This window comes from Dermochelys coriacea, chromosome 21 (genome assembly GCF_009764565.3).
Source record: "Dermochelys coriacea isolate rDerCor1 chromosome 21, rDerCor1.pri.v4, whole genome shotgun sequence".
NCBI lineage: Eukaryota > Metazoa > Chordata > Testudines > Dermochelyidae > Dermochelys > Dermochelys coriacea.
Genome location: NC_050088.1, coordinates 3,235,686 through 3,262,031, shown reverse-complemented (window position 1 = coordinate 3,262,031; position 26,346 = coordinate 3,235,686). Strand labels below are relative to the sequence as shown.

The following is a 26,346-nucleotide window of genomic DNA, read 5'->3' as shown; positions in this document are numbered from 1 at the left end:
CAAGTCCATGGGGCCGGACGAATTGCATCCGAGAGTGCTGAAGGAATTGGCGGCTGTGATTGCAGAGCCCTTGGCCATTATCTTTGAAAACTCGTGGCGAACGGGGGAAGTCCCGGATGACTGGAAAAGGCTAATGTAGTGCCCATCTTTAAAAAAGGGAAGAAGGAGGATCCTGGGAACTACAGGCCGGTCAGCCTCACCTCAGTCCCTGGAAAAATCATGGAGCAGGTCCTCAAAGAATCAATCCTGAAGCACTTAGAGGAGAGGAAAGTGATCAGGAACAGTCAGCATGGATTCACCAAGGGAAGGTCATGCCTGACTAATCTAATCGCCTTTTATGATGAGATTACTGGTTCTGTGGATGAAGGGAAAGCAGTGGATGTATTGTTTCTTGACTTTAGCAAAGCTTTTGACACGGTCTCCCACAGCATTCTTGTCAGCAAGTTAAGGAAGTATGGGCTGGATGAATGCACTATAAGGTGGGTAGAAAGCTGGCTAGATTGTCGGGCTCAACGGGTAGTGATCAATGGCTCCATGTCTAGTTGGCAGCCGGTGTCAAGTGGAGTGCCCCAGGGGTCGGTCCTGGGGCCCGTTTTGTTCAATATCTTCATAAATGATCTGGAGGATGGTGTGGATTGCACTCTCAGCAAATTTGCGGATGATACTAAACTGGGAGGAGTGGTAGATACGCTGGAGGGGAGGGATAGGATACAGAAGGACCTAGACAAATTGGAGGATTGGGCCAAAAGAAATCTAATGAGGTTCAATAAGGATAAATGCAGGGTCCTGCACTTAGGATGGAAGAATCCAATGCACCGCTACAGACTAGGGACCGAATGGCTCGGCAGCAGTTCTGCGGAAAAGGACTTAGGGGTGACAGTGGACGAGAAGCTGGATATGAGTCAGCAGTGTGCCCTTGTTGCCAAGAAGGCCAATGGCATTTTGGGATGTATAAGTAGGGGCATAGCGAGCAGATCGAGGGACGTGATCGTTCCCCTCTATTCGACACTGGTGAGGCCTCATCTGGAGTACTGTGTCCAGTTTTGGGCCCCACACTACAGGAAGGATGTGGATAAATTGGAAAGAGTACAACGAAGGGCAACGAAAATGATTAGGGGTCTAGAGCACATGACTTATGAGGAGAGGCTGAGGGAGCTGGGATTGTTTAGTCTGCAGAAGAGAAGAATGAGGGGGGATTTGATAGCTGCTTTCAACTACCTGAAAGGGGGTTTCAAAGAGGATGGCTCTAGACTGTTCTCAATGGTAGCAGATGACAGAACGAGGAGTAATGGTCTCAAGTTGCAATGGGGGAGGTTTAGATTGGATATTAGGAAAAACTTTTTCACTAAGAGGGTGGTGAAACACTGGAATGCGTTACCTAGGGAGGTGGTAGAATCTCCTTCCTTAGAGGTTTTTAAGGTCAGGCTTGACAAAGCCCTAGCTGGGATGATTTAACTGGGACTTGGTCCTGCTTTGAGCAGGGGGTTGGACTAGATGACCTTCTGGGGTCCCTTCCAACCCTGATATTCTATGATTCTATGATTCTATGATTCTAAGTGCTTTAAGACTTTTTTTGTAGGGTATGGTTTGGATAGTTAAAGTGCAAGCTCTTTATCTTTTTGAATTTCCTCTGAAAAATTGTTATGGCAATGTGAATTTCAGACTACAATAAAATAATTAAAGCTAACATAAACCAGGAAAACATGGTCTGTAAATGCACACCTGCAGACACAACAACAAATAGCTGTTGTTGGTAGAGACAAATGATACAAACTGAGCCCTCTGTACTGCAGGCCAGAGATTATGAAAAGCATCCCATCTGTTACATTGAATTGTTTACATTTCCCCAAAGTGCAAATTTGGTATTTGTAAAAACAAATTCAGTAGTAGATGGGAAGGGCATGGACAAAATGAGGAATATTTTTAAAGATAGAATTGGGCAGTTAGGTACCCAACTCCTATTGATTTTTCAGTAGGAGGTGGACCATTCAACTGCCCTTTGAGCCTTGGAGGATATTCCATATAGTGTAAAAAGATACTTAAAATCAAGGGACAGTAATAGAGGTGAATGTCTCTATTGGGAAGAAATTGATGGTATTGCAGAAGGGCAAGGAAAAGAACAGGGCTTTGGAAGCGTGTCTGGATTTGAGAATAAACCTAGCTACTGAAAGGTTGATGCAAATAACTCTGGACAAAAGTAACAACATACCATGCATCTTTGACTAGTAAAGCTCAGTACAAGAGGAACAGCAGGCAGGCTATTTAAACATTGATTTTACAATGATTCATGGGAAGAGAGAATGTTATTGTCCTCCACAGACTGGCAAAAAGTGTTTCAAGCAGGTATCTATGAACTATAGATTTTTCTGTCATTTTCTGGTGGTTAACAAACAGTAGGTGTCAGGGTCCATTAAAAGAGAATTATTTCTATGGAATTTCTGTATAAAACTAAAAGTTACGCATATATTAATTAACTTGTGAATTAATGAAATTAATTAATGAAACTTCTAAAGAAACAGGCAGCGGCACTAACTCACAAAAAGCTGCCCTGAGGGAGTTTGTGGTCATGGAGCTTCTCCTCTGGTTAACATGACATGATGAAGACTGGATTGGAATGCAATTCTGAGCTGCTGATGCCTTTTTGATGTGCATACCAAGGGCGTTTTACAAGATGCTTGGTAACTAGAGAGGAAACATAGGGTCATTTTAGGCTTATATCTGAATTGTAGGTATATGTTACCCAAAGCAAGGTGGTAAGTGCTTGAGGAGTCTCGTATTCTTTCAAAAGCACTAGACTTGTAGATCATAATTAGGCTGATCATCATCAATACGGAGACTCCCTCAGTTGGCTGGACGGTTGGATGACAGAGTGAGAGAAATACTACCACAGAAATGATATGGCCCTGTCCTGTAAAGTTCAGGGGCAGACTTTGCCTTAATGTGTTATTGTACTAAATACAAATGGCTTGTATGCCTGGAAGTCCATGACCTTGATTTTCCAGCAGGTGTCCCCCCCCCCCCGCCCCTGAGAGAGGCTCCAAGTTGGGAGCAAGAGTGGTCCAGTGGATACAGCACTGGCCTAGGCCATAGGGGAGATGGGTTTATTTCTCTGCTCCAGCACAGACCCTCCTGCGTGACTTTAGTCAAGTCATTTAGCTTATCTGTGCCCGAATTCCCTGTCTGTAAAATGAGGATAATAATGGTTCTCTATCTCCAGAGTAGTGTTGTGAGGATCAATACATGAAAAAGATTGTGAAGCACTTTTAAATCTACTGATGAAAAGTGCTAATTAAGAAATAGGTATCATTATTTAATAATAATTGTGCCTTATTCTCATATTATCGTTTAATTGAAAGTGCAGTTTTGTAAGTGCATTTGCGAATATTTAGCCATCTAAATACCCAATTTTAAGACGCACATAAAAAGACACATGACCACTAGTTTTTGAATGTGCTGATGATCCCCATGGCTTGAGATATAGAGAAGTATTTCTTCCTTTCTATCCAGGCACAAGTACAATGTACCGTCAACACTACAGTAATAACTGGGCCACATTATGGGGTAGAAGGGAAGCCAGGTTATATAGCATGTTTTATTTATAGTGTGGAAGTGGCATCAGCCATTCTAGGAAATCCATCTCTGCATTTCTGTAACTGGACTGTCACATCTACGTTGCAAAGAAAAAACCATTAGAATGAGAGTGCTTGAGGAGTGCTAGACAAGGGTGATTTGTAGAATGGAACTTTCAAATATATGCTGACCTAAAGCTACTCCCATCGAAGTCAATGGGAGCAGAGAGAGGCCAGTGCTGAGTGTTGTTGACAGTCCCATCCATGCAAGGCCTAAATTGAAATACCCTTACTCCGATCTCTTGGACATGGGATTGGGTGCATGCACTTGGGGAGGAACATAGTCCTGTTTCAACATAAACATTACAATTCCACAACATTAAAAAGAGAAAATAAATGAATTAACCAGAATGCCTCCAAGGCTTTTCAGTGTTTCTGACCCTGTTAGGGGCTGTGTGTGCTCACTCAATACTTACTGCTCCATTTCCCAAACTCCCTCTGACAGCGATGGTAGTGGCCTGCGCACAGTGAGGGAGGAACAGAATCCTCAAAATTGGGTGATTATTTTGCAGTTTGTTCTGGTGAAATTAGGCTAAGACTCCCGGGCCCATATCACACTGTAACCTAGATGTGATTCTCTTCTTTAACTCCCAGTCTGACTGTACTCAGGACAGCCAAGGGCGAGGAGTGCTGTGTGGGCTGTACAGTCTGCTCCAGGAAGGGAGTTTCTAGTGGTGGTCAGCTTCAGCAGTTGACTTGTTTGGCTCCAAAGAAAATCCTTTTCACGCATCTACCAGAAGTCTGATGGCTATGATGTAGCCTGTGTGTGGGGAGGTGGTTGCCAAGTATGAGGAAGTGGGATCTGAAGAGAAGCTTTTTAAGGTGAAAGCTTGTATGTTCAATACGTTAATTTCTAAAAGGGCTATTTATGAAGAGGTGCTGGGAGGTTAAAATTTTAAAATTTTTATTAATAGGCCCAAAGTTACATTGTGTGGCTAAACCAGTGGTTCTAAAACTGTGGTTCATGGCATCACTTGTGGGTGGTCCATGGAGCTGCAGCTGTTCCTGTGGTGAAGCATCTTTCAGTCTTCAAGCAGTTTCCTGCTAAATATAGCACAATTTCAGGATTCTGCAAATCAATCTGGACCGGTTTACACTAAGAATTAATTTGGCCCTTTTCATTTCCAAGAGCTTTTGGGATCCAGTAAACTCAAAAAACCTAAACCTCTTTCTGCTCTCTGCACAGCTGTTTTGTTTATTTCAGTGTTTCTTTGGTGAAGAGGCAAGTGCAATTCAATTTACAGACTCCCAAAATTAAAGGTCACAACCTTTAAAGAAAGCTAACAATCTGAACATTGGATGCAGGCAATGAGGAGGAATGGGGAGGAGGAGGATTCAGTATTAAGTCTGAAGTCCTAGTCATGAAGAGGAAATAAACAGCAGCTCTAAAATACTGGGAATATAATGAAGCAGCCATCACCACCAAGGCATTAAATCAAGTTATTGTTTTTTTCCCTAATGTTGTCTCCTTGATATTTATTAAACACTGTTTCAGATAACCAAGCGCCACAGAGAAGTTTCCTGACTTGAATTGGGACAGTTGGATGGGAGGTAACCTGTGAATTGATATGGAGGAATGCACCATAATAAGAAAAACTTTGAGAACCATGGTCCCTAGGTATCCACCAGTCTTTTTTTTCTTTAAGTGTCTTTTGGCTTGTAAGTCTTGCTTGTGAGGAGTCACAGGGCAAACTGCAGTATAAAGAGAGCTATATACGAGTTGTGGTGTCCTGTAATATAGACTGTGTTAATTTCACACCTGCAAGATTGTAGTATACAGAGTAGTTGCGGACTCGGACAATAATGGAGTACAGCGTTGCCAACTCCAGTGTTCAAAAACTGAGGTAGGCTCCAGAATATCATGAGATTTCAATATATAGTGGGCTTTTTATTTGTGTTTTGGTTTTAGAGCTGTTGGGTGCACTTGGGAACAGAAAGACTTTGAAGGGGTAAAAAAAATGATACTTCTGGAGCCCTCAGATTACATGAGTGGAGGCAATAAGCAAAAACATGATATCCTGAGTGTCTGAACACTGGCAGGATAGTGTGAATTGTGCGTGCGTGCGCTTGTTGGGAAAGGGAGAAACCAGGTAATATTGCAGGAACTACTTGCTCTGAAGCGCAGCTTCCCACATGGCCTGCTAGCTTCTAAAGCGAAGGTCCAGTTTTGCCTCCCCGTTCTGTGGTTGCCCTAGAATCTGCATATCCGCTCCATTGGGATTGGCGAGGCAATGTGTATCTGTAATCCAGTGTTGGAAAGCATGGTCTCTTGGCATTCTCAAATCGGTTGTTTATTGCCTTTGTGGTTTTCATTGGTTTTTGCTCCCAAACAGACTTGACACTATTCTGGTTTGAGCAGCTCTGATTTCATGGCCTTTGCCCTCACACTATGGAGTTGATTTTAAGTTTCAACAAAAAAAAACAAACAACAACCTTTGGAGTTTTTTTAGAGTTAAATTTGAACTCATCATAATTGAAAAAACACCCTTGGTAAAACCTTCCTTCCATTAGCACTGGTTTGTATAAACACAATTTTTATACGTGTCAGCTTTTAGCTATTTGCATGTGATGCAAGAATGAACAATGGGGGGGTAGGCTGGTGAGAACAGCATCAAATTATTTAGGTTGCTAAAAGTATGTGTTCCATTGCCTTTTGGAAGCGGTTTACTCTCCGGATTCTGGAAACCTCTGTCAGGAGCGTTGTACTTTTAATTTCTCTTTAAAGGGGCTAAGGACATGAAATACGCTTCAGCCCATTCGCTGTAACCGTAATGTATAACAGTAGTAGTAATTGTGGCACCTTAGAGACTAACATTCATTAGAGCATAAGCTTTCGTGGGCTACAGCCCACTTCATCGGATGCAATTGTAATTGTATAAGGTGTTTTATGACTGAGCTTGCAAGTCATGCCATAAAACTATTTTCTACTATATGTCTTTTCCAAATCTTGTTGATCCAATATACATTGTCTCCAATTTCAAAAGCAATTTCCGTGGGTGATTTGAGAAGATCACGAATGCAGGGGACTGGTCCAACTTTTATTCACTTTCAGGTTTTCTAATTGACCCTGGCCTCTCATGGATGTACTTAACAGTAATGGTTTTGTTTAGAAAGGTACCAAGAGAAGGGTATGTGTTCAAGACTCTTCCTTGGGTCTTTGTGCCCAGGTCTGCTGAGTTGAGGAGCTCTGCAGGACTAGTACAGTCTATCTTTGAGAGGTGAAAGGGGAGAGAAAAATTAGGGACTTGGAGGACCTTGGAAAGGTTGAAGATAAACCCATGGTTATTTCGTCTCTGCATTTGGCACTGGGACAGCTACTACTGTGTCCAGTTCTGGTGTCCACAGTTGAAGGATGTTAATAAATTGGAGAGGGTTCAGAGAAGAGCCACGAGAATGATTAAAGGATTAGAAAACATAGACTCACAAAGATCAATCTATTTAGCTTAGAAAAGAGAAGGTTAAGGGTGATTTGATTAGTGTATAAAAACCTACCTGGGGAACAAATATTTGGTAATGGGCTTTTCAGTCTCACAAAAGGTATAATATGATCTAATGGCTGGAAGCTGAAGCTAGACAAATTGCAGATGAGATATAAGAGGTAATTTTTTAACTGAGGGTAATTAACCATTGAACAATTTACCAAGTGTCATGGTGGAGTCTGACTGTTTTTAAATCAAGATTAGATGTTTTTGTAAAAGATCTCTAGGAATTATTTGGGGGAAGTACTGTGGGCACAGGAGGTCAGATTAGATGATCACAGTGGTCCCTTCTGGCCTTGGAATCTGTGAATCTATTATTCAATGTGTATTAAAACAGTCAAACTTGCATTATTCCAGAGGTGAGGCCAATGCATCTTTGTGTGTTTGGGGTAGTTTGATTCCAGTAGCCAAAAGTTGTTTGATGGAACAAAATAGTTAATGGCTTGAAAATTAAACCAAAACCTTGACTGCTCTGTAAACTGTATGGTACAGTATCCTTTTTGAAAGTGTTTTGAAACATTTTAAATTGCTTTTTTTTATCCTTTCAAATCCCCTGTAGGGAGCTTGGGAAAAAACGTCCGGTAGGGCTGTTAACACTGATGAGAGATCTTGTATGCCAAGGTATGAGTTTCATGTTCTCAGCATATATTTAAATGGGATTGCCAATTATGAAAGTGTGGGGGTTGGATTAGCAAGAGGGGAAGGTTTTAAGAATATACTAAATGTGTAATACAAGTGTGTTTAAAAAAAACAAACAAACCAAAAACCTCTGTTTCCTGCAGTTACAAAAAGTTGGTGTGTTTTTACTTCTATCTCCATTCACAATGTTACGAATCATGCACTTGTGAAGGCAGCTCTATATTCTCGAAGGGGCAATCAGCAATGTAGATACTTACTATGCTTTAAAAAATGTCCTTTGTCACTGTCTTGCTTAAATGGGGGACATGTCTCCAGTCATGCTGCACATTTCACCAGGATTTGCAAAATCATCAAACCACACTTCTGCTGAGGCCTTCGCACATTGAGCAAGACACATACCTAATGTTACTTGTGGCTCCGTCAGCAATTGCTGGAGGAAGGGGGAACCAACCAAATGTAAACCGCCTTCTTCAAACATATAAAATTGTGCTCCATAGTTATGTTTGAAAGAGCTTGTCACATTTCAGGTTAGTGTGAAATTCTTACACCCAACATCTGTTCAGTGGTGGGTTTGCTTATTTTTCCCCAGGCGCAGGTTAGGAATTTCCTGGTGAGTGACTAGAGTTTTTTGGGAGAGTAGAAAAAGGGGTTGGACCAGCTGCGAGTTCCAGAATGGCTTCCCAAAGACCATCCTTGTATTTATTATAAAGTCAGAATTATTTAAATCCTCTTAATGGCTGTGAGTAAATGCTTTTAAAAATAGAGGCTGGCTGACAAATGTCTTAATATTTTTTGTTCTGCTTCTGTAGTGCTAAAGTACATGTATTTATCTAAGTCTTGTGTAAAATCTGTCTTAATGTATGTGCACAAGCACATTCGCTGGTCTTACATAGCACAGTGTGTGCAAATGTGATTGAGCCCTTTAGTGCAGTATTTCCTGTCTGAAAGAATATGATATAATGGACTAGATTTCCTGGCTCTCAGTCCATTGCTCAAGTTACAGTCCTGGCTCTTCCCCTGTGGCTATGGGGGCTATGGCTAGTTACTACTTTGTGCCTCAGTTTTTACGTGGTATAAAATGAGTATTACTTCACAGGGATGATAACAGGATTAATTGTGGTTGTAGAGTGTTTTAAAAATGTAAGGTTTCAGAGTAGCAGCCGTGTTAGTCTGTATTCGCAAAAAGAAAAGGAGTACTTGTGGCACCTTAGAGACTAACAAATTTATTTGAGCATAAGCTTTCGTGAGCTGTAGCGAAAGCTTATGCTCAAATAAATTTGTTAGTCTCTAAGGTGCCACAAGTACTCCTTTTCTTTTTAAAAATGTAAAGAGCTGTATTAAGTGCTGCATGTTGTCGTTGCTCTTGGTTACCCTTTCATAGGATTGATCAGCCCTTTCAATTCAAACATGCATGTTTGTTTCTGTATTGCAACAAATGTGTTAAATCCTTATCTTGGTAAATTACACAATTCTTAAACCTGGAATGCCACTCCACTTTATTTGAACAATACATAAAATTGTCCTCTTCTGATAGTATGCTATCTTTCACTGCATGTGAACTGTGTGAAGAGACTGTGTAATTAAAACAGGCATTCTGAGCTACTTCTGGCATCTGCTGTCTTGCTGAAAAACGGTGTCATTTGGGATCTCAATAAATATGACAAACAGTTTTCATTCTGCTTTCATGCTGAGTTAACAATTGGCCAAACATATAGGTCTGGTAATAATTCAATAGTTGGACCCTCACTGGGATCCTCTGAGAGCATGGTTGCAGTGATGCACCGAAGCACTTTCTCAGGACAAAGAATGACTTATTTTGCCCCAAAGATACAGTGCTTGGAGAAATATATTTAAAATAGACAGAGGCCTATATGTATATTCACTTACCTAGTGAGCAGGAGTCCCGTCCTTTACATCAACGGGATCATATCTCATCAACCTTTTTGTTGCATTTTTGCTAAAAAGGTTTTATTTTTATGCTGGAATAAAAGACCTGAGGCATGGCCATGGCTGGCCTGGGTCAGCTGACTCGAGCTCACGCTGCAGAGCTAAAAATTGCCGAGTCGATATTTGGGCTCGGGCTGGAGCCTGAAACCAAACATCTGCACAGCAGTATTACAGCCCCACAGCCTGAGCCCTGCGAGCCCAAATCAGCTGATCTGGGCCCGCTGCAGGTATTTAATATCTGTGGACACATACCCTGTGTGTTTTCTCCCACATGGCCCTTATGCATGCCTTTTCCCAACTCCTTGTGCACCACAGCTAACGCTTTGCTTATTTAGGCCCTCATTTGGCAAAGCACTTAAGCACATGCTAAAGTATTGGGATTAAAGCATGTGTTCAAGTGCTTTGCTGAAATGGATGGACCTAAGCACATGCTCAAGTGCTCTGCTAAACTGGAGCTTTGTCTCTCTTAGAATAGATCCACACTGCAGAAAAGCCTCCCACAGCATCAAGTCTGAGCCCAGGTCATCTGACTCAGGCTTGCGCTATGGGAACAAGAATAGTCATGTAGATGTTCCTGCTTGGGCTGGAGCCCAGGCTATGCCACCTAGTGACAGGGGGTGGGTCTCAGATCCTAGGCTTCAGAGGGAATGGGAATGTTTTCGCTGCTATTTATAGCTCCATAGCATGACCTGGGATCAGTTGCCCAGCCTCAGACTCGCTATTGTGGTGTGATTTTTTTTGTTTAGTTTTTTGCACTATGGACATACCCTGTTAGACCTACTTCTGCTAGGCTGTATATAGTGCATCTAATTAACTTTTATTAAAATAACACTTTCCCCTTCTCCTAATTTGTCTTTAGACTGTGACTTCCACAGGGAAGGGACCATTCCTTCTTGAGTGTCAGCAAAGAACCTTGCACATTATGGATGCTGCCATAAATAATCGGATGTCCTAGTTTCTTATGCTTTCGAGGAAGTTGTCATTTGTGACAGTAGTAATAGAAGAAAATAAGAGGGTATTTTAATTCTGGTTCTAGAAACAGGTCCTTTTCATTGCCTAGTTGTCTTGTCTGTTAACACCCTTGTGCGTTAAAAATCATCGTTTCAAACAGCTACATTTTGATTGTTGGGTCAAGACATGGGGCAAGTGAAAAACTGTAACAAACCAGGGGAGATTAATCTTGCGATGCCAGATTTTCAGTGGTGTGACTGTAACGCCAACAGACTCCAGTCATAGGCAGGCGGGATCGAACTGGGGATATCTGGAGCTTAGTGCATGAACCTCTACTGCATGAGCTAACAGCCAGCTGGCTATAAGCTAAGGCTGTAGAGCACTCACTTTTCCCTGCTCAGGCTTTCTCGCTCTCTCTCTCTCTACATGACCATGAGGTTTGTCCATTGCTGCAGATAAGATCCAGACCTAGCGGATTTATAACTGCTGTTCTTGAAAGTTGCTCTTCTGAGATATTCAGTAATTTAGGATTGCTGCTTATTCAAAGAGCTAACTATCAGAAACCAGCCCCTTGAGTATCTATTTTAAATAGGTAGCTTTTTCTGCATGTGTGTAGGGCAGTTCTAATTCAATTATTTGTATCCTGGCCTATTTGACTAATATAATACCAAACATATGCCAGTCAAAATGCTGTCCACTACATATGACTTGTAACTTAAGAGTGCTTGTTATGATTGCCTACTGGCTTTCTTGGCCCTTTCAAGTGGATGTCTATCAAATAAGCAGCTGTTGTTCAGTTCCCCAGAGAGGACTTGTAGTTCTTATATATTTTTCTGTTCTTCGTTTTTAAATGAAATTAGTGCTTGCAATAAGTGCCCAATGGAAAGCCCTGGGAACTGAAAACTTCTATTTATCCATACCATACACAGAGCAATACAAGATTCCTTAAACTGCTTAGCGAATGTGCTCCATCATTAAGCTGGAAGAAGTACTTTTTATCCAGAGGAATTCCTGCATACACCACTAAAGGGTAGTCACTGCTTAACAGCACATAGTACCACTACAGAAAGTTATGGGTGGAAATGAGTGATACTGTGTCTAACTGAAACCTAAGGGGAATTTAGATAGATATAATGAAATTATCCAAATGAAAAATTGGCCAGGATATTGCATAGTAGTAGTGCCTGTATGAAAAGCCCCTAGCACTCTGTTGATGCTGTATAAACAGATATTAATATCTTGCAAACGTGCCATGGATAATTAATCCATGTAATGGCCGTATAAGTGCCTAGATTAATCACAAGAGGTCAAGATCTTTGATTTCCTGTAGTATCCAAAACAAAAAAAGTAACTGGAAAATACTGTAGAAAAATGAGAATTATTGTAATACCCCTATTTGAAACTTTCCCACGTGTTTTTGATTATAAAAAAGAAGTGAAAGAGTTCATGGCTAAATCTAAGCCTTAACTTGATTACTGTGTTTTTGAATGGGAGGGACCAGAATGTGGTGGTATGGAAAGGAAAGGGTAGACTGGCTAAAACAAGCTGCTTTTATACTTCCCTTAAATCCATTCCCTTTTAAATCCTAACAATAGATCTTACTTTCGATATTACCCACAGTTAATTAAAAACCCCCTTCTTTTTTTCAGTCCAAAATGATGGTTTTGAAAAAAGGAAGCAAATGTTGCTACTTAGGGAAATATTGTTCAACTGGTTTTAAATATTTAGTTGCCATACGGGAGGAATCCTGCACAGATTGCTTTTAGTTTCAAAGTTTTTACAAAGTGGAAGTCTTTGGAAGTGGCAGGTGCTCATCAGCACTAGAGAAACAACCCCAAGTTGTGTAAGGATGGGCACCCAAAGTTAATGTTGATCTCAACCTCTCTGACTCAGGTTCCCCAGCTGTAGAATCTGGGAGGTTGGGGAAGACAGTGATACTGAAATAGGCAAGATCTGAGCTACGGGAGTTAAGATGTTCACAGCCACGGGTAGGTGAGTAAGGGCTTGTCTTCACGTACAGTATTATACCTCCCTGAGAGGCAGTAGCTAAGTTAGCCGGGAGAAGCTCTTCTATTGACATAGCGCTGTCTACATGCAAGGGGGTGGAGGGGTTAGGTCAGTATAACTGTGTTGCTCCGGGGTGTAGATTTTTCACACCAATGAGTGATGTGATTATACCAATATAGGTCTATAGTGTAGACCTGGCCTTAGTATTGTTTGTATTTTGCAACTTTGGAAAATGAGGCTCAAATCAAAATGGTGGTAGGTGCAAAACGATCATTCAAAATGAATTTGCAAAGAAAACTTGGATGCATCTTTACCTTCAAAAACGGTGTACTGATTTAAAATAAAACAACCTCTGCCTGTGTCAAGTTCAGGTCATAAGAAGAGGTACTGTGGCCCAATGGATAGGGCACTGAACTGAACATAAGACCACCTCCCCAATGACTTGTTGTTTTTAACAAGTTAGAGAGGACAATGTCAGGTATTTTGTCAGACTCTGGACTGCACAGACTTCATCTTGCCAGTCCAATGAGGATGTACTGCTCTCCCTTTGAAAAGCTCTTGCATCTAACATTGTCAGTGATTTTCTATATACTCAGTGTGTTCCATGCATTGCTGCTGTGGTCTGGCTCATTAATAACTTGAGATCCTCTTGTAATTTTTGTGCCATAGAACTCAACCTGCCTTAGTGTTCACTCCTCCCTAGGTCTCCTCTACCACCACCCAAAAAAAAAAGGACTTGTGTCTCTGTAGGATCTAGTAGTTAAGATGAGACTTGGTTGCTCTCAACTCCTGGTTTGCTTTGCTTTCCTTTCTTTCCCTCCCTCCATGTTACCAAGTCCGCTGACACGATTTCCAAAATGCTAGTATTTCCTGTTTAGTTACCATTACGCAATGATGTACAGACTTATGCGGGCTATTCACTCTTGACCACTGAAGATCGGAGGCGGCACAGAGGGTATTAATCCTGCTTTTATATACAAGAAGTGTTTAAAAAAAAAAAGGCGTTCAAGAGCTTTGATACCACAGCAAAGGAGGCATAAGGATACCTTGAGAGACGAGTAGATGATCATTCTGTCTGGTGTGAGAAACTTGCATTGGGACAGAGTTCCTGTCCAAAGCAGGAGGTGGAGTCCCACCTGTAGAGATGGATTTGGTTTGGCCTTGGTTTAGCAGAGTCCTGTGTGAATTAAGAGGTAGAGCCTCAGGCCACACCACATGGAGTAAGACTTCTACTAACTAATAGCACTTAGAATTTTCAAAGTAAAAAAAAAAGAAAAGGAGTACTTGTGGCACCTTAGAGACTAACAAATTTTGCGAATACAGACCAACACAGCTGCTACTCAGAAACACTTTCCAAGTGCCTTTCTTCCATAAGGAGCCTTGTTGTACAGAGCAGACTAAAGCACAGAGAGGGGAAGTGACTTGCCTGAGTTGTCCCAGCTCTGCCATTGAATCACTGTGAGTAGAACACTGGATTGTTGACTCTCTGTCCTGTGCACCGTTGAACCACAATGACTCATTAGAAGTCTCATATTCAACTATTACTAGTTGCAACTATTTTTTCAATAAAAGCTGTTAGGATAATCCTGCAGAGAACTAGAGTGCTTTTTCCATAGGGCCCAGTGAGCAGAGTTATTTGCAAAATATTTTACTGTTTTACGTGGCTACAGATGAATCAATTGTTAAACACAACTAGCCACATGAGGCACATACTAGAACTAATGTGACAGTTGGAGATTCTGATTTGTGTCCCGCATTCATGAATTATGTATCTTTGTAGATGGGATTTGACCTAAAAAGTTTCTTCTCTCTGATTTCTGTGATGTATTATGCATCCATTACCACATGAGCATGGATGGATGGTCTATGGTTAAGGCGTTGGTCTGGGACTCAAGCAAACTGGGTTCAGTAACTAGCTCTGCCATAGACCTGTGTGACCTTGGGCAAGTCACATAATCTCTCTCGCAGCTTCAATATCTGCAACTATAAAATGGGGATACTTTCCTACTTCACAAACACGTTGTGAGGATAAACTTGTTGTTTGAGAGTTACTCAGATCCCACAGTGAGTAGTTAGGTCTCATTCAAAATGCTAACTTTCAAATAATCTTGCTTCTGCAAAGAATTCCTGTAGGTTGTTACTGCATTGGCTCCTTAAAATAGTGACCAAGATTTTAGATTTATTGTTTTAGTTATAAAGGGCATTGATACATTAATTGCCATAAGATGTAGCCTTCTATATAAATCAATCTGACCTAAAAATGTTAGTGATGCATTCCGTTGTGAGTTTTTGATCTCACAAGAAAGGACTTCAGAGATGATACTTGCAGTAAATTTTTCTCCACTGACATTGTGTGGTAGAATCTTTTAGCTAACACTGACTGGGAGCCCCACTGCAGATAATCAAATGTTGCAAATTTATGAGTAAATGAACGTATAAACAAAAAAAGCTATAGTATTGCATTGTTAAAATTACTTGTATTTATTTCCCCAAGTGTAGTTTAAATTTTTGTAGCACTGTACTAATCTGTTAGAATACATTTTGTTAAATTTAATATAGCTCTATATGAACATTCACTTCAGTGATGAGCTCACTACAGTACTCTGAGCTGTTAAAACACTGAGCATTAAGGCCCTGATCCAGAAAACACCTTTTCCGCCCCCCCGCCCCCACATCTGCGTGTGCGCACACACATACACATCTGCATGCTTTGCTAGATCAGGTCTATGGTTGGGAGTAAGGTAGAACCATTGTAAATTTTATTAGCTTAAAAGCGAGAAATAAATAAAACAGATTGTTAGGCAAGATCAGTTTTGTGTGTGGGTTACCCAACATTGGCTCACAGGTCAAGCATGTTATAACAAGGGTTAAAATGGAGCATTTAAGCAGCAGGACTGCAGTTATCATAGGGCAAAATGTTATAAACGTAACATTTTAAAACAAAGGCTTATCCTGAAGTGACGGTCCAGTCCATCCCTACTGTTCATAGTCAGTAAACATATAGTGGGCTAAATTTTCTAAAAGGCAGGTGCTATAATCTGTTCACACATTTGTACATATTTTGGTTTGTGCATACAGCATCTCACTTGCACATACAGATTAGAGTTTGAGCAGGCTGGATGAGTTCAACAGTGCATGTACAATTTTGTATGCCCATTTACAAAATCTTGCACGTTTCCATCAAGGCTGATGTTAGTGTTTTTTTTATAGTGAGGGACTGATTGATCCTCTAATTGAAACACATCAGACTTTTTTATATATCATCCAGCCTGGTAATTTTAGGTAATGCCTTTAGATTTGTCTCTGTCTCATACTATGTCAGTTTTGAACTTAAAACAAATGGGGATGTACTTATGGATTCTTGATCTTGTTCAAGAACATCAACTCCAAGTAATTTAGCTACGGGGCATCTTTGGAGTTCAGGATCAGTTTCCCATCAGTAGCTCTTTGCATTCATAGAGCAACTTCCTTGTTGAGAATTTTTGTGTTACAACCTTCACCCTTGTTTTATGGATGTATAAACTGAGGCACAGACAGGTTATAAATGACCTGCTGATGGTCCCAGAGTGAATCAGAGGCAGAGCTGGGAACACAGACCATGCCCTCTGTACATTATTAACTCCAGTGAGCAAGTTGGTTTATTTTTATATCCTGCTACAGGGAATAAATCTTTATTTGTACAACAAATCATAAGATTATACCTAGAAAGGCCCATAAATCATGTGACAAAGTTAGTCTGAAATCCCTTTGAGAAACTAAACCTATCCAGTTTCATAGCATTCATATTTCTGAATCCTTACTTGGGAAGAAAGTGCTATTTTACTGGGGACGAATGAACAGATAATTAGCTGGTGAGGTCATTGTTTGCTTGGGCTCTGTTGATGGGGCAGCCAAGCCTGGCTTATAATGTAAACATAGTGTAAAATGTTTATCGCTGGCTTTGTCATTCTCCTTATTTGTCAGGGCATCTTGATGAGAATGAGAAATTTTCTTGTGCTGCATAGGGAGTTGAGAGATTTCCATAAAAAGGCACAGGCGTTGCTTGGAAGAGCAGAGAGGTTTCTGACTTGGCAGCATTAAGTTAGGCCTGACCTTTTTCAGAAAGAAAATATTGACCTCCTAAATCATTCCCTGTTGCGGGTGGATGGGTGAAGTAAACTCTGGTTCTTTTATTTCACTGGTTCAGTTTTCTTGTTTAATTGCTTGTAGTTTTATGCAATTAAAAGTTGGAAGAGTGAAGGAAAGGTGCCATAAGCAAGTAGTAATATTTTGTGCAGATAGATTTTAGGGAAGAATTGTTTCTCTTTAATGGATGGATACATATCAAAATGCCCGTTTATCATTACAGCAAAACATACCACCATAATAACTCCACATTTGACCCTCTTTCTTCCCAAATACCTGAAAGAAAAGACTAACTTTGTAGTATTCCCAAAAAGTTAACAGGTCTTAGTTTTGGTGTCCCAAGGGAAGAAATGAATTCGAGTCAGACTCCTCACAAGTTCCCTGAAATAGGTGAATAATTGAACGTCTGTAAAACAAACAAAGGTAAGTCCCGTATAATAATACCGAACAGAAACAATAAGACTCTGTACATCTACCAGCATCCTGGTGAAAAGAACTTTGTGGGTTTTTAATTTATTTTTTTGAATTTGATGGTTGCTACATTGAGTACAGTAAATTGCAGCCATCAAACTACGCATTTGCTTGGGTACCCAGGTTTAAAATAAAAATCTTTTTGCTGCTGTTGAAGAGATTTTTGTACTTAGCTATACAAGAGATTTTTGTTCTTAGTCTGTCCTACAAATAAATGTGCTATGACAGCGGTTCTTTGGGAAAACGTAATGTTTCTGAGGTGATGCTTGCAAACATAGCTCCTAATTCCATGCTTTCCCCCTGTTTTTCAGATTGCCTGTATTTGAACAGACCACATCATGCGCGAGTACAAGCTAGTGGTCCTGGGTTCAGGAGGCGTTGGGAAGTCTGCTTTGGTGAGTGAGTGTTCAGTATCTGACTTGAAAATTGTGCATTGGAGTGCAGTATCAAAAATTTCACCAATGTCTCATTGTAAATAGTATTATTTTACACTATCGGGACATTTTTATTACTTTCTGCATACACGACACTGGATTGGATTATTGCTATTGAACTGCTCAAGTAGTAAATGTATTAAATTTAAAATTACCAAAGCTTTAAAGATGGAGCACTGAGATTGTTTTCAGTGAAAAGACTTGTGTTGCTATTTTATTTTCAGTTTGCATGTATATAACCTAGCATGTAAATTGAAAATGCGTAATCTAGAATAAAATGAAGCAAGGAGTATTGGCTTGAATGCTCGTGAACTGTGGATGCCTGAGGCGCAGGGTAGCTGGCATTCCTCGAAGGCTGCGTGTTTTCCGTTGCAGATGGAACTAGACTGAAACCCAGTGTGGCAAGAAACAGCCACTGGTAGTGTAGCAGGATAACAGTGGCTTGATGGCGCTGCTCACTTCTGAAGTATCAGTGTTGCTTCACAGTGGTTTGTGTTGCAGTGCTGCTGACAGACATGCACTGTAATGGAGACTTCAGTCCTTAGTTGTAGTACTGAGCGTGCAGTCAGCTATGTATCACATCTAAATCAACCAGCTCGCTCCTGAAAGGAGTAGGCAGGGAGGAACTAGTGGGAACTTATTAAAGCAAGCAAATTCACTGCCACCTGTCCCTTAGGGGTGCGAGTAGCTGTCCAATTATTTTTAATGTAGGCAAAAATAAGGTGTTAAGGATAGTAAGATTGTTTTCTCTTGCATCCTTTCACTTACACATGGAGATGAAAAGCTGATGTACTTGGTAAGTTACTTGCAGAATCCAGAGGGTGAATGAGAGAAGACACCTGAGGTGTAAAGCATATCAGGTTGTTAAACAGTACATTTGGTTTGATGCACTATTTAATCGATTTCCCCATAATAACCTGTGGTACTATGCAGGTGTAAAACTTTATTCTTAACAATGTGTTTGTATAAAACCCTACTCTTCCATGGTAACTTCAGCAATTAATAATGAGGTTCTTCCCCCCATAGTCCCCTAGGATATGTCTGTTTTTCCCATCAGGAATAGAATATTTGTGATTTAGGAGTCCTGCAATGAGACTCTTTTTCCACCAAATGCATCCGATGAAGTGAGCTGTAGCTCATGAAAGCTTATGCTCAAATAAATTTGTTAGTCTCTAAGGTGCCACAAGTACTCCTTTTCTTTTTGTGAATACAGACTAACACGGCTGCTACTCTGAAACCTTTCTAACCTACTGTACATGCCACTAAAATGTCAGACATGTCAAACTTTGAAGAAGTTTCCTCACTTATGATGTAAAATCTAAATCAGTTCAGTCTTGCAGCTTTTTTTAATTGAAAAACTTTTGTTTTTCCAAATATTTAACTTTTAGGTAAAAGTTAGATTTTTTTTTTTTTTTCAGACTCATTAATTCTCAGATCTTTTCTGTGGACAAATAAACTTGTTTTTTGTTTGTTATAAGTAATATATATGATGGCCTGATTCTCATCTCACCTACAACACTGTAAAGTGGGGGGTGACTCCGTTAATCAGCAGCTTTGTACCAGTGATACAACTGGAATGAATGAAGAATAATGTCAGTGTGCATGTCCGGTGATATTTGGTAAGCCAAATGCCATTATTGACATTATATAACCATACATTGCATTGCATAAGAAAATATTGATCCAACATGCTGATTATTGTTAATTTTTGGTTCCCCATTAACAAGTCAAGATCCGATGGCATTGAGAGGTAACAGACAGCCATCAGAAGAGAGCTTCTGAGATGGGCTTTAAAATAATACAGTGGAAGGGATTAAAACACAATATAACTATGGTGTTTTGCTGCCAATAGTAGGGTAACCCAATGTCCTGATTTTATAGGGACAGTCCCAATTTTTGGGTCTTTTTCTTATATAGATTCCTATTACCCCTCCACCCCCGTCCCGATTTTTCAAATTTGCTGTCTGATCACCCTAGCCAATAGTAATCTTACAATTTCTCTCTCCTCCCCCACCCCCAAGTGACTTAAACTAAAATGACTTATAAAGAGGCTGGTATTGGTATTCAGTTCTGTATTTGAATGACAGTTGAGAACACAATGTGGTGGTGTTTTATTGCAAAACCTCCTTTCTTGTTTTGACTCTTGCTTCCCAATATAATGCTGATAGTGCAACACTTCTCCTGGCTCGCCCTCTGGCACTAATGGCCGTATAATGAAAGTCCTTTATAAGCAATGAATGCGCAGTTATTTTAAAGCTTTCTTTTAATAGTCATCTGTTGTGTGATGGACTTCTGCTCCTTTCTAATGGCAAGCAAGATCCTTTGGCCAATCAGTGAGAAAGTAAAATTACCAGCATCTGGCTGCAAATGGTCATATGTATAATTGGACAAACACAAAATGAGCAAACATTCAAGCTCTGTGCTAAAGGAGAGTAATGTAAGTAATGGAACAAGGTGTGGCTGGGAGCCAGGAACTTCTGAATCTCTTCTCCTGTCTGCCTCAATTACCTTACGTATAAAGTGAGGGTACTATTTACCTATCTCACAGGAGTGTTGGGGAGATCAGCAAATATTGTAAAGTGCTTGGAAGATGAAGTAGTAATACTAGGTAACAAATAGAACCACAGTGTGGTTAAATGTAAATACAGTGATGTTTCAATGTAATGGGCAGTCTTGTACCTGGTGAAAACAAGGAACTTTATTTTCAGAAGTGTTGATCCCTGCAGCTCCCATAGTGTGTGTTTTGGAGCTGCGGTTGAATAGTTTCTTCTGAAAACCAGGCCCTGTGGATTCAGTTAATAACTTTCTTCTATTAGATGCACCGTAAATTGATTACAAAATGAGTTATGTTGGGATATTATACGAGAAGATGTTCAGAGTGGTCTGCCAGGTTCTAGCACCTTTGTGTGAAGACTAACTTACAAACCTGGGGAAACTATTAACAGTATACCAATGAGAGAGTTGTTTTTTTTTGAGTCATGACTGAATCACAATTTCCAGTGTTAGCCTCTTAACCAAAAACAAAGTCTTTGTACCCTTTTTGTAGTAACCATTCAGAAGTCTTTGGATATAATCACCAAAATCTTAAGGAATTCTGTCTGTTGTGGTAGGGCTCCTGTTGCCTTATATAACACCATGGCTGATTGAATTACCGATGATCTCATTTAAAGTGGTATTTCTGGGATCTTCTATCTGAAGAGACCTTTGAGACAACCACCATACAATGTGATAGGGAAATGGTAGAGAAGAAGAGACTTTGTCTTTCTAGACCAGTGTTTTTTCTACCTTTTTAAATTTTTGAATGACGCACAGAGGCTAGGGACCACAGATTGAAAACCACTGTTCTAGACTACAGAATGAGTTGAGCTTTTGAGTGAGGCCACATGCCTCCCATCTGCAGGAAATCTTCTCTAGCATGAAAGCTAGAAAATTGTTTTCTTGCTAGTTTAAAACAAACCAGTGGGCATTTTGTAGTCTCCAGAATACAGTGATGCCTTTTGCAGATTCCTGGCTGTGTGCTACTCTTTCAAAGTCTGAAACCATCTATTTAGGAGCAAAAATATGTTTGAGCCCTGCTATTTATTTGGGGGGGGGTGCGCGCACAGAGGTTGCTACTACCTATATTTATGTAGCAAGTCAGGGACAGATTAGCATTAGAATTTAGTAGTTCCTGGTTCACAGACCCAAGTTTATCTAGTAGATTACGTAGCAGTTTCTGGTTAAAACAAAAAATCCCCCATCCTGAAAATAGAGCAGTTCCGAATTTCTCAAATTGTGACTTGCAGAGATCTGGCTGGTCGCACTTGATGCTACATCCTCCTCATTTCCCGCTATTAAATCACATTGAAAGAAGCTAAAAAGCTCACTCTTCTATGTAAGCAAATGCTGGTGCTGTTACAGGGATGCTTTGCAATCACAAATGGGAGAGGAAATATTTAAAGCACATGCCTTTCTATTCAGATTTGATCCATACTATGAAAGACATTTGCGAAGCCCTGGGATAGGTGAAAGTGAATTTCATCTATCTCACAGGGCAAAAGTAGAAAACCATAGCGTGGTTGGTGGAAAAGCCCTAAAAGAACAGAGTTAAAATATAGGGTCCTTTACAAATTTAAGATAAATACTGGATATCCAGACACCAGCCATGTCAAAAGCTTCCCATCCTAGTTTCACTCTGAGTGCATGCATAGGAGAGGAAAGAACTTTGGTTTTGAAACAAGTGGTATCTCCTTTCTTCTGTTTTAATATAAATTGTTGTTGTTGAATGTATGGTGCACTGTTCTAATTGGTTTTTATTCGTTTTTTGATTTTTATAAAAACAATTACAATTTGTTAGACTCTAAGGTGCTACAGGTACTCCTTTTCTTTTTGCAGTTACTGAGAGGTGAATGATTTAAAGAGTTTTTTAATCTGTCATTCTGAAATCTTGCTGCATATCTTTGTCAGTATTAATATTTTATTTGTATTATCTTAGCACCTTGGAGAGTCTTAATCATGGACCTGGACCCCAGTGCTACGTGCTGCGCAAACACAGAACAAAAAACCCCTGTCCCTGCCCTAAAGAGCTTACAGTCAAAGTTACTGCATTTTAATAAGACTGAGATGCTCTAAATAAAACTTAGACCTCAAATACAGAGGCTTTCACAGTGGTGACACCTTTCCAGATTGTATTGTCTCTCTCTCGATATTTGGTGGTTTTTCTGAAGGCCCAGTTCCTTTGTGAGATTCTGAGAGACACTCAGCTGTCACTTTAAAAAAAAAAGTTTCTAACCCTCATGGTTGCTGAGAAATTCTTGAAAATATGACCATACATACTGAAGTCTTCAAAACTAAAACAACCAAAAAACCCAAATTTTATTAGATTTAAATTTTTGTCCTGGCTCGTGACTTTGAATGCTTGGATTGGCAATACTGATGTGACGCAGAATTTACACTATTCTGTTTTTGAAGAGCTGCTACTTGAAGGTCAGTAGGCTATATCTGTGTTTATTCTTTAACTGTTTTCCCTTTTTTTCAGACTGTACAATTTGTTCAGGGAATTTTTGTTGAAAAATATGACCCCACAATAGAAGATTCATACAGAAAGGTACAGTATAAAATTATGCTATTTTCTATCAACCCTTTTAGGGCCTGATACTGCATCTTTTTTTTTTTTAATTCAGGCAAAACTTATCCATGTTCTGGGAATTTTGTCTGCATAAGGGGTGTGAGTTTGGATCTGTGTTAGTGTAGTGAGGTTGGCTTGTTAGCCTCCAGTCCTGCAAATTGATCCATGCAGCTGGTTTTCTGTGCCTGTATAGAGCACTTTGCATAATCAGGGCCTTGGGGTATGTGCAATTAAAAGACCTGTAACGTGGCAGCAGCTGGATCAGGTTGCTGAGCTATACAATTGCCGTGTAGACGTTCCGGCTTGGACTGGAGCCTGGGCATTGAGACCCCCCCAAAGGGAGAGGGTGCCCGGGCTCAAATCCAAGTCTGAACGTCTAGACTGCAATTTTTAGCCCCGCAGTTCGGGCTCTAAAACTTGGTGCGACCGGATTTTTTTTATCACAGTGTAGCCATACCCTTAATGTCATGGAGTCTTAATTCATGGTATGCTGACATAACACTGATTGCCATTTAAAAATAAATGAATCAGAATTTATCATGCCATGGCGTTTGCAACATTTTCTACTATAAGTAAAGGAAATAATACAAATATCACAGATATAAGTACTGAAGTATAGTCATTGTTTTTAAAAAACAAACCACTTCACTGTTTAGTTTAAATGAGTGTTGCTTACTTTGAAGGCATCTGACATTTTTCACTGCCTTCTTGGAAATGAGCTTGCAATTACAAAGCAGAAGCTCTTGTTCGAATCCTTGATAGAGTGGCTTGATGTAATTCTATCCTTAGAGCTGCATTCTCCACTCAGATTGTTGTAAAGAACCCCATTGTTTTAGAGATAAGAATAATTGTTACAATTAAAGGCTCCAAACCAGAAAAGGAAAGGAAGTGGTGATTTTTGTGCATGACAATAAAGTGAAAAAATTGTTAAAACCTTCGTAGTCAAGAGTTGCTTTTTCTGGAATTACCCTCTTTAATCTGAAATTATTTTTAGTAAGTGGAATGCTTGGAAAATTTAACAAGTTTGTTTTGTTTTTGTTTTTTTGTGGGTTTGAGAAGGAATGAAGGAAAACATAAGTTAAAGGGCTCTTTGGTTGTAATTCTGTATGTCTCACACTAGCACACTTTTGAGCATATTAAATTTTTTTTTCTTAATGTTGCTTGTTTCTTCCTTTTTTCCAGCAAGTGGAAGTAGACTGCCAACAGTGTATGCTTGAAATCCTCGATACAGCAGGGACAGTAAGAAAAATCTAAAATATAGAATTTTTAATGTTAAAAATAAAGTTGCATTTTAAAAGGATTTGTCAGTGAAATAGCCTCATCCTGTCAAAAATAAAGTGTTAGATTGACTGCAGGTGCACTAAACTGCAGTGTTCTGTTAAGTAACCCAAAAGCCAGTGTGGTGAATCTGTCACCTGAACATGGCCAAACCCAGGAAAACTGCACACAATCACTATGCTCTTGAAAAAAGAAAAGGAGTACTTGTGGCACCTTAGAAACTAACAAATTTATTTGAGCATAAGCTTTCGTGAGGTACAGCTCACTTCATCGGAGGCATGCAGTGGATGCAGCAAGCTGTAGCTCACGAAAGCTTATGCTCTAATAAATTTGTTAGTCTCTAAGGTGCCACAAGCACTCCTGATCTTTTTATGGATACAGACTAACATGACTGCTACTTTGAAACAGTTTTTGTCCTATGATTATAGGGATGTTAATGGGCCACTACACCTTGAATGGTCTCTTACAATATGTGCTAACTACTTTTACACTAAACTATCTGTTCGATCTTGTATGTAGCTGTGACACTCTTAGTACCTTTCCCAGACTGGAAGAAGAGCTCTGTGTAGTTTGAAAGATTGTTTCAAGTTGGTCCAACTGAAGATATTACCTCATCTACCTTGTCTCTTCAGTGATTGTAGATGTTGCCCAGCTGAATTTCCCTCACAGATGGGATATGAATGGATTAGTGTTCTCCAAATTCTAAACACCTTATCAACTCTGCATAGGAATAAACTGGTATCTTTATAACACGATGCTAGAATTTAGGGACGATCATTCGTAATGTATTGTATTGTGGTGGTGCCCAGAGTTCACAATGTGCTGAGCATTGTACAAACGCATACAAAAGATACAGTCTCTACCCCAAAGAGCTGGCAGTCAGAGACATGAGGGATGGTAACAAGCTATAAGAGGACAAAGGTGGGTATGGGATGACCATCATAAAACCACACCATTCCATAAGCTAACAATGGACGCAACTTGAAGGTCCTGAATCATTGAAACTATGATTTATATATATATAATATATTTTTCAAACAAAGTTCCCTGTCAAGCTGCTGCACTTGGGCCTGCTTCCTCCTTTCTTAAAGCACCCTCCTCCAACAAACAGGGCCTTCCATGCTATGCCTGTTCCTCAGATAGTGCTGGAAGGGACATTCTTCTCCTTCAGCTGCTTTCCATGTTAGGAGGGCACAATGAAACAGCAGCTTGTCCAGAGCACAAATTTGAAGAGAGGCTTCTCCTTCGCAGCAGCTGAGGATGTCCTTCCACCCCCATAGCCCATGTGACTGGAGCATGTAAGGGCCTTGTGCCTCCTGTGGGAATCCCTTCCTGTCCAGATCAACTGCCCCTCTTGCTGCTTCTCTGTGCTGCCCAGCTGTTCCATGCTGGGGGAAGCCCTGTCATCCCCCTCCTCCTAGCATCCACTAAGAGGCGAGCTTCCTGAAAGCCTGCCAAGCCTTTTTATCATCCTGTGGGAGGGAGTCACTAAACAGACTCCAGTAGTTGAGAACACTATGGGAGGAGGATCTGCTTCTTAAAAGAGTTTTAAAATACAATTGCTGTTTGTTTTGAAACCTGTTTGTTTTGGGAAGCACTTGGATACCATGTTGTTGAAAGTAGCACAGGCAGATAGAAATCAAAGTATGGTTAGAATTTCTAGTGAAGGTTCTTTCACTGACTTGTACAAAAGATAGCTCTTGGGTCAGTCCCTGGATTTTCCAACCCATTCTTGCATACCCTTATGTTTCATCACATTGAACCTTCAAGCCTTTTACGTGCAGCAAATGACTGCTATACAGTTGCATGTGCTTAAATGTGAGCTCACTCTTTTTCTTCTACACATTGGTGTTCACAAAAAAAAAAAAAACACAAGTGTGTGGCACCTAGGCAGTCTCTGCACAGTACTGGAGCAGGGACATATTTGCAGACTGTCACTTCTCTGGCAGCGAAATAACATTTGCACTGGTATTTCAAATATTAACCAAATATTAACAGTAATATGCTTTAGATGTACAGTAGTCCATATTTATCACTGCAAAATATTTACCAGATTTACTTCTATAGCATCCTCTGCTTTTTTTTCTTGCTATTTTTCTCTGTTCTAACAGGATTTTTTTCCTCAGGAGGGAGGGGCGAGGAAGAAGGGAAGGAATTGAGTTAATGTTTTTATTAAATTCATAGGCTTCATTGAATTTCTGTAAGGGGTAAAAATGTAAATGTAATGTTAGCTACTACATTCTTATCTCTATTAGAATAAAAGGATTCCTTTTGAAATG

General features: G+C 40.1%; 1 protein-coding gene across 7 annotated transcripts in view; it reads left to right on the top strand.

The window, feature by feature from the left end:
• Window positions 1-26,346, top strand: part of RAP1A (RAP1A, member of RAS oncogene family) — a 71,895-nt gene that overhangs the window by 31,693 nt on the left and 13,856 nt on the right. For 3 of the 7 annotated variants that reach the window (XM_038379932.2, XM_038379934.2, XM_043500292.1), the window contains 4 exons: window positions 7,668-7,729; window positions 17,560-17,643; window positions 22,700-22,768; window positions 23,972-24,028. In XM_038379932.2, coding sequence (XP_038235860.1) covers window positions 17,587-17,643; window positions 22,700-22,768; window positions 23,972-24,028 — 183 coding nt within the window. In that variant the 5' untranslated portion in view covers window positions 7,668-7,729; window positions 17,560-17,586. Of the gene's footprint in view, window positions 1-7,667; window positions 7,730-7,938; window positions 8,275-17,559; window positions 17,644-22,699; window positions 22,769-23,971; window positions 24,029-26,346 lie in introns of those variants that run through there. The other 4 variants (XM_038379933.2, XM_038379936.2, XM_043500294.1 and 1 more) reach the window with 2 other exon arrangements.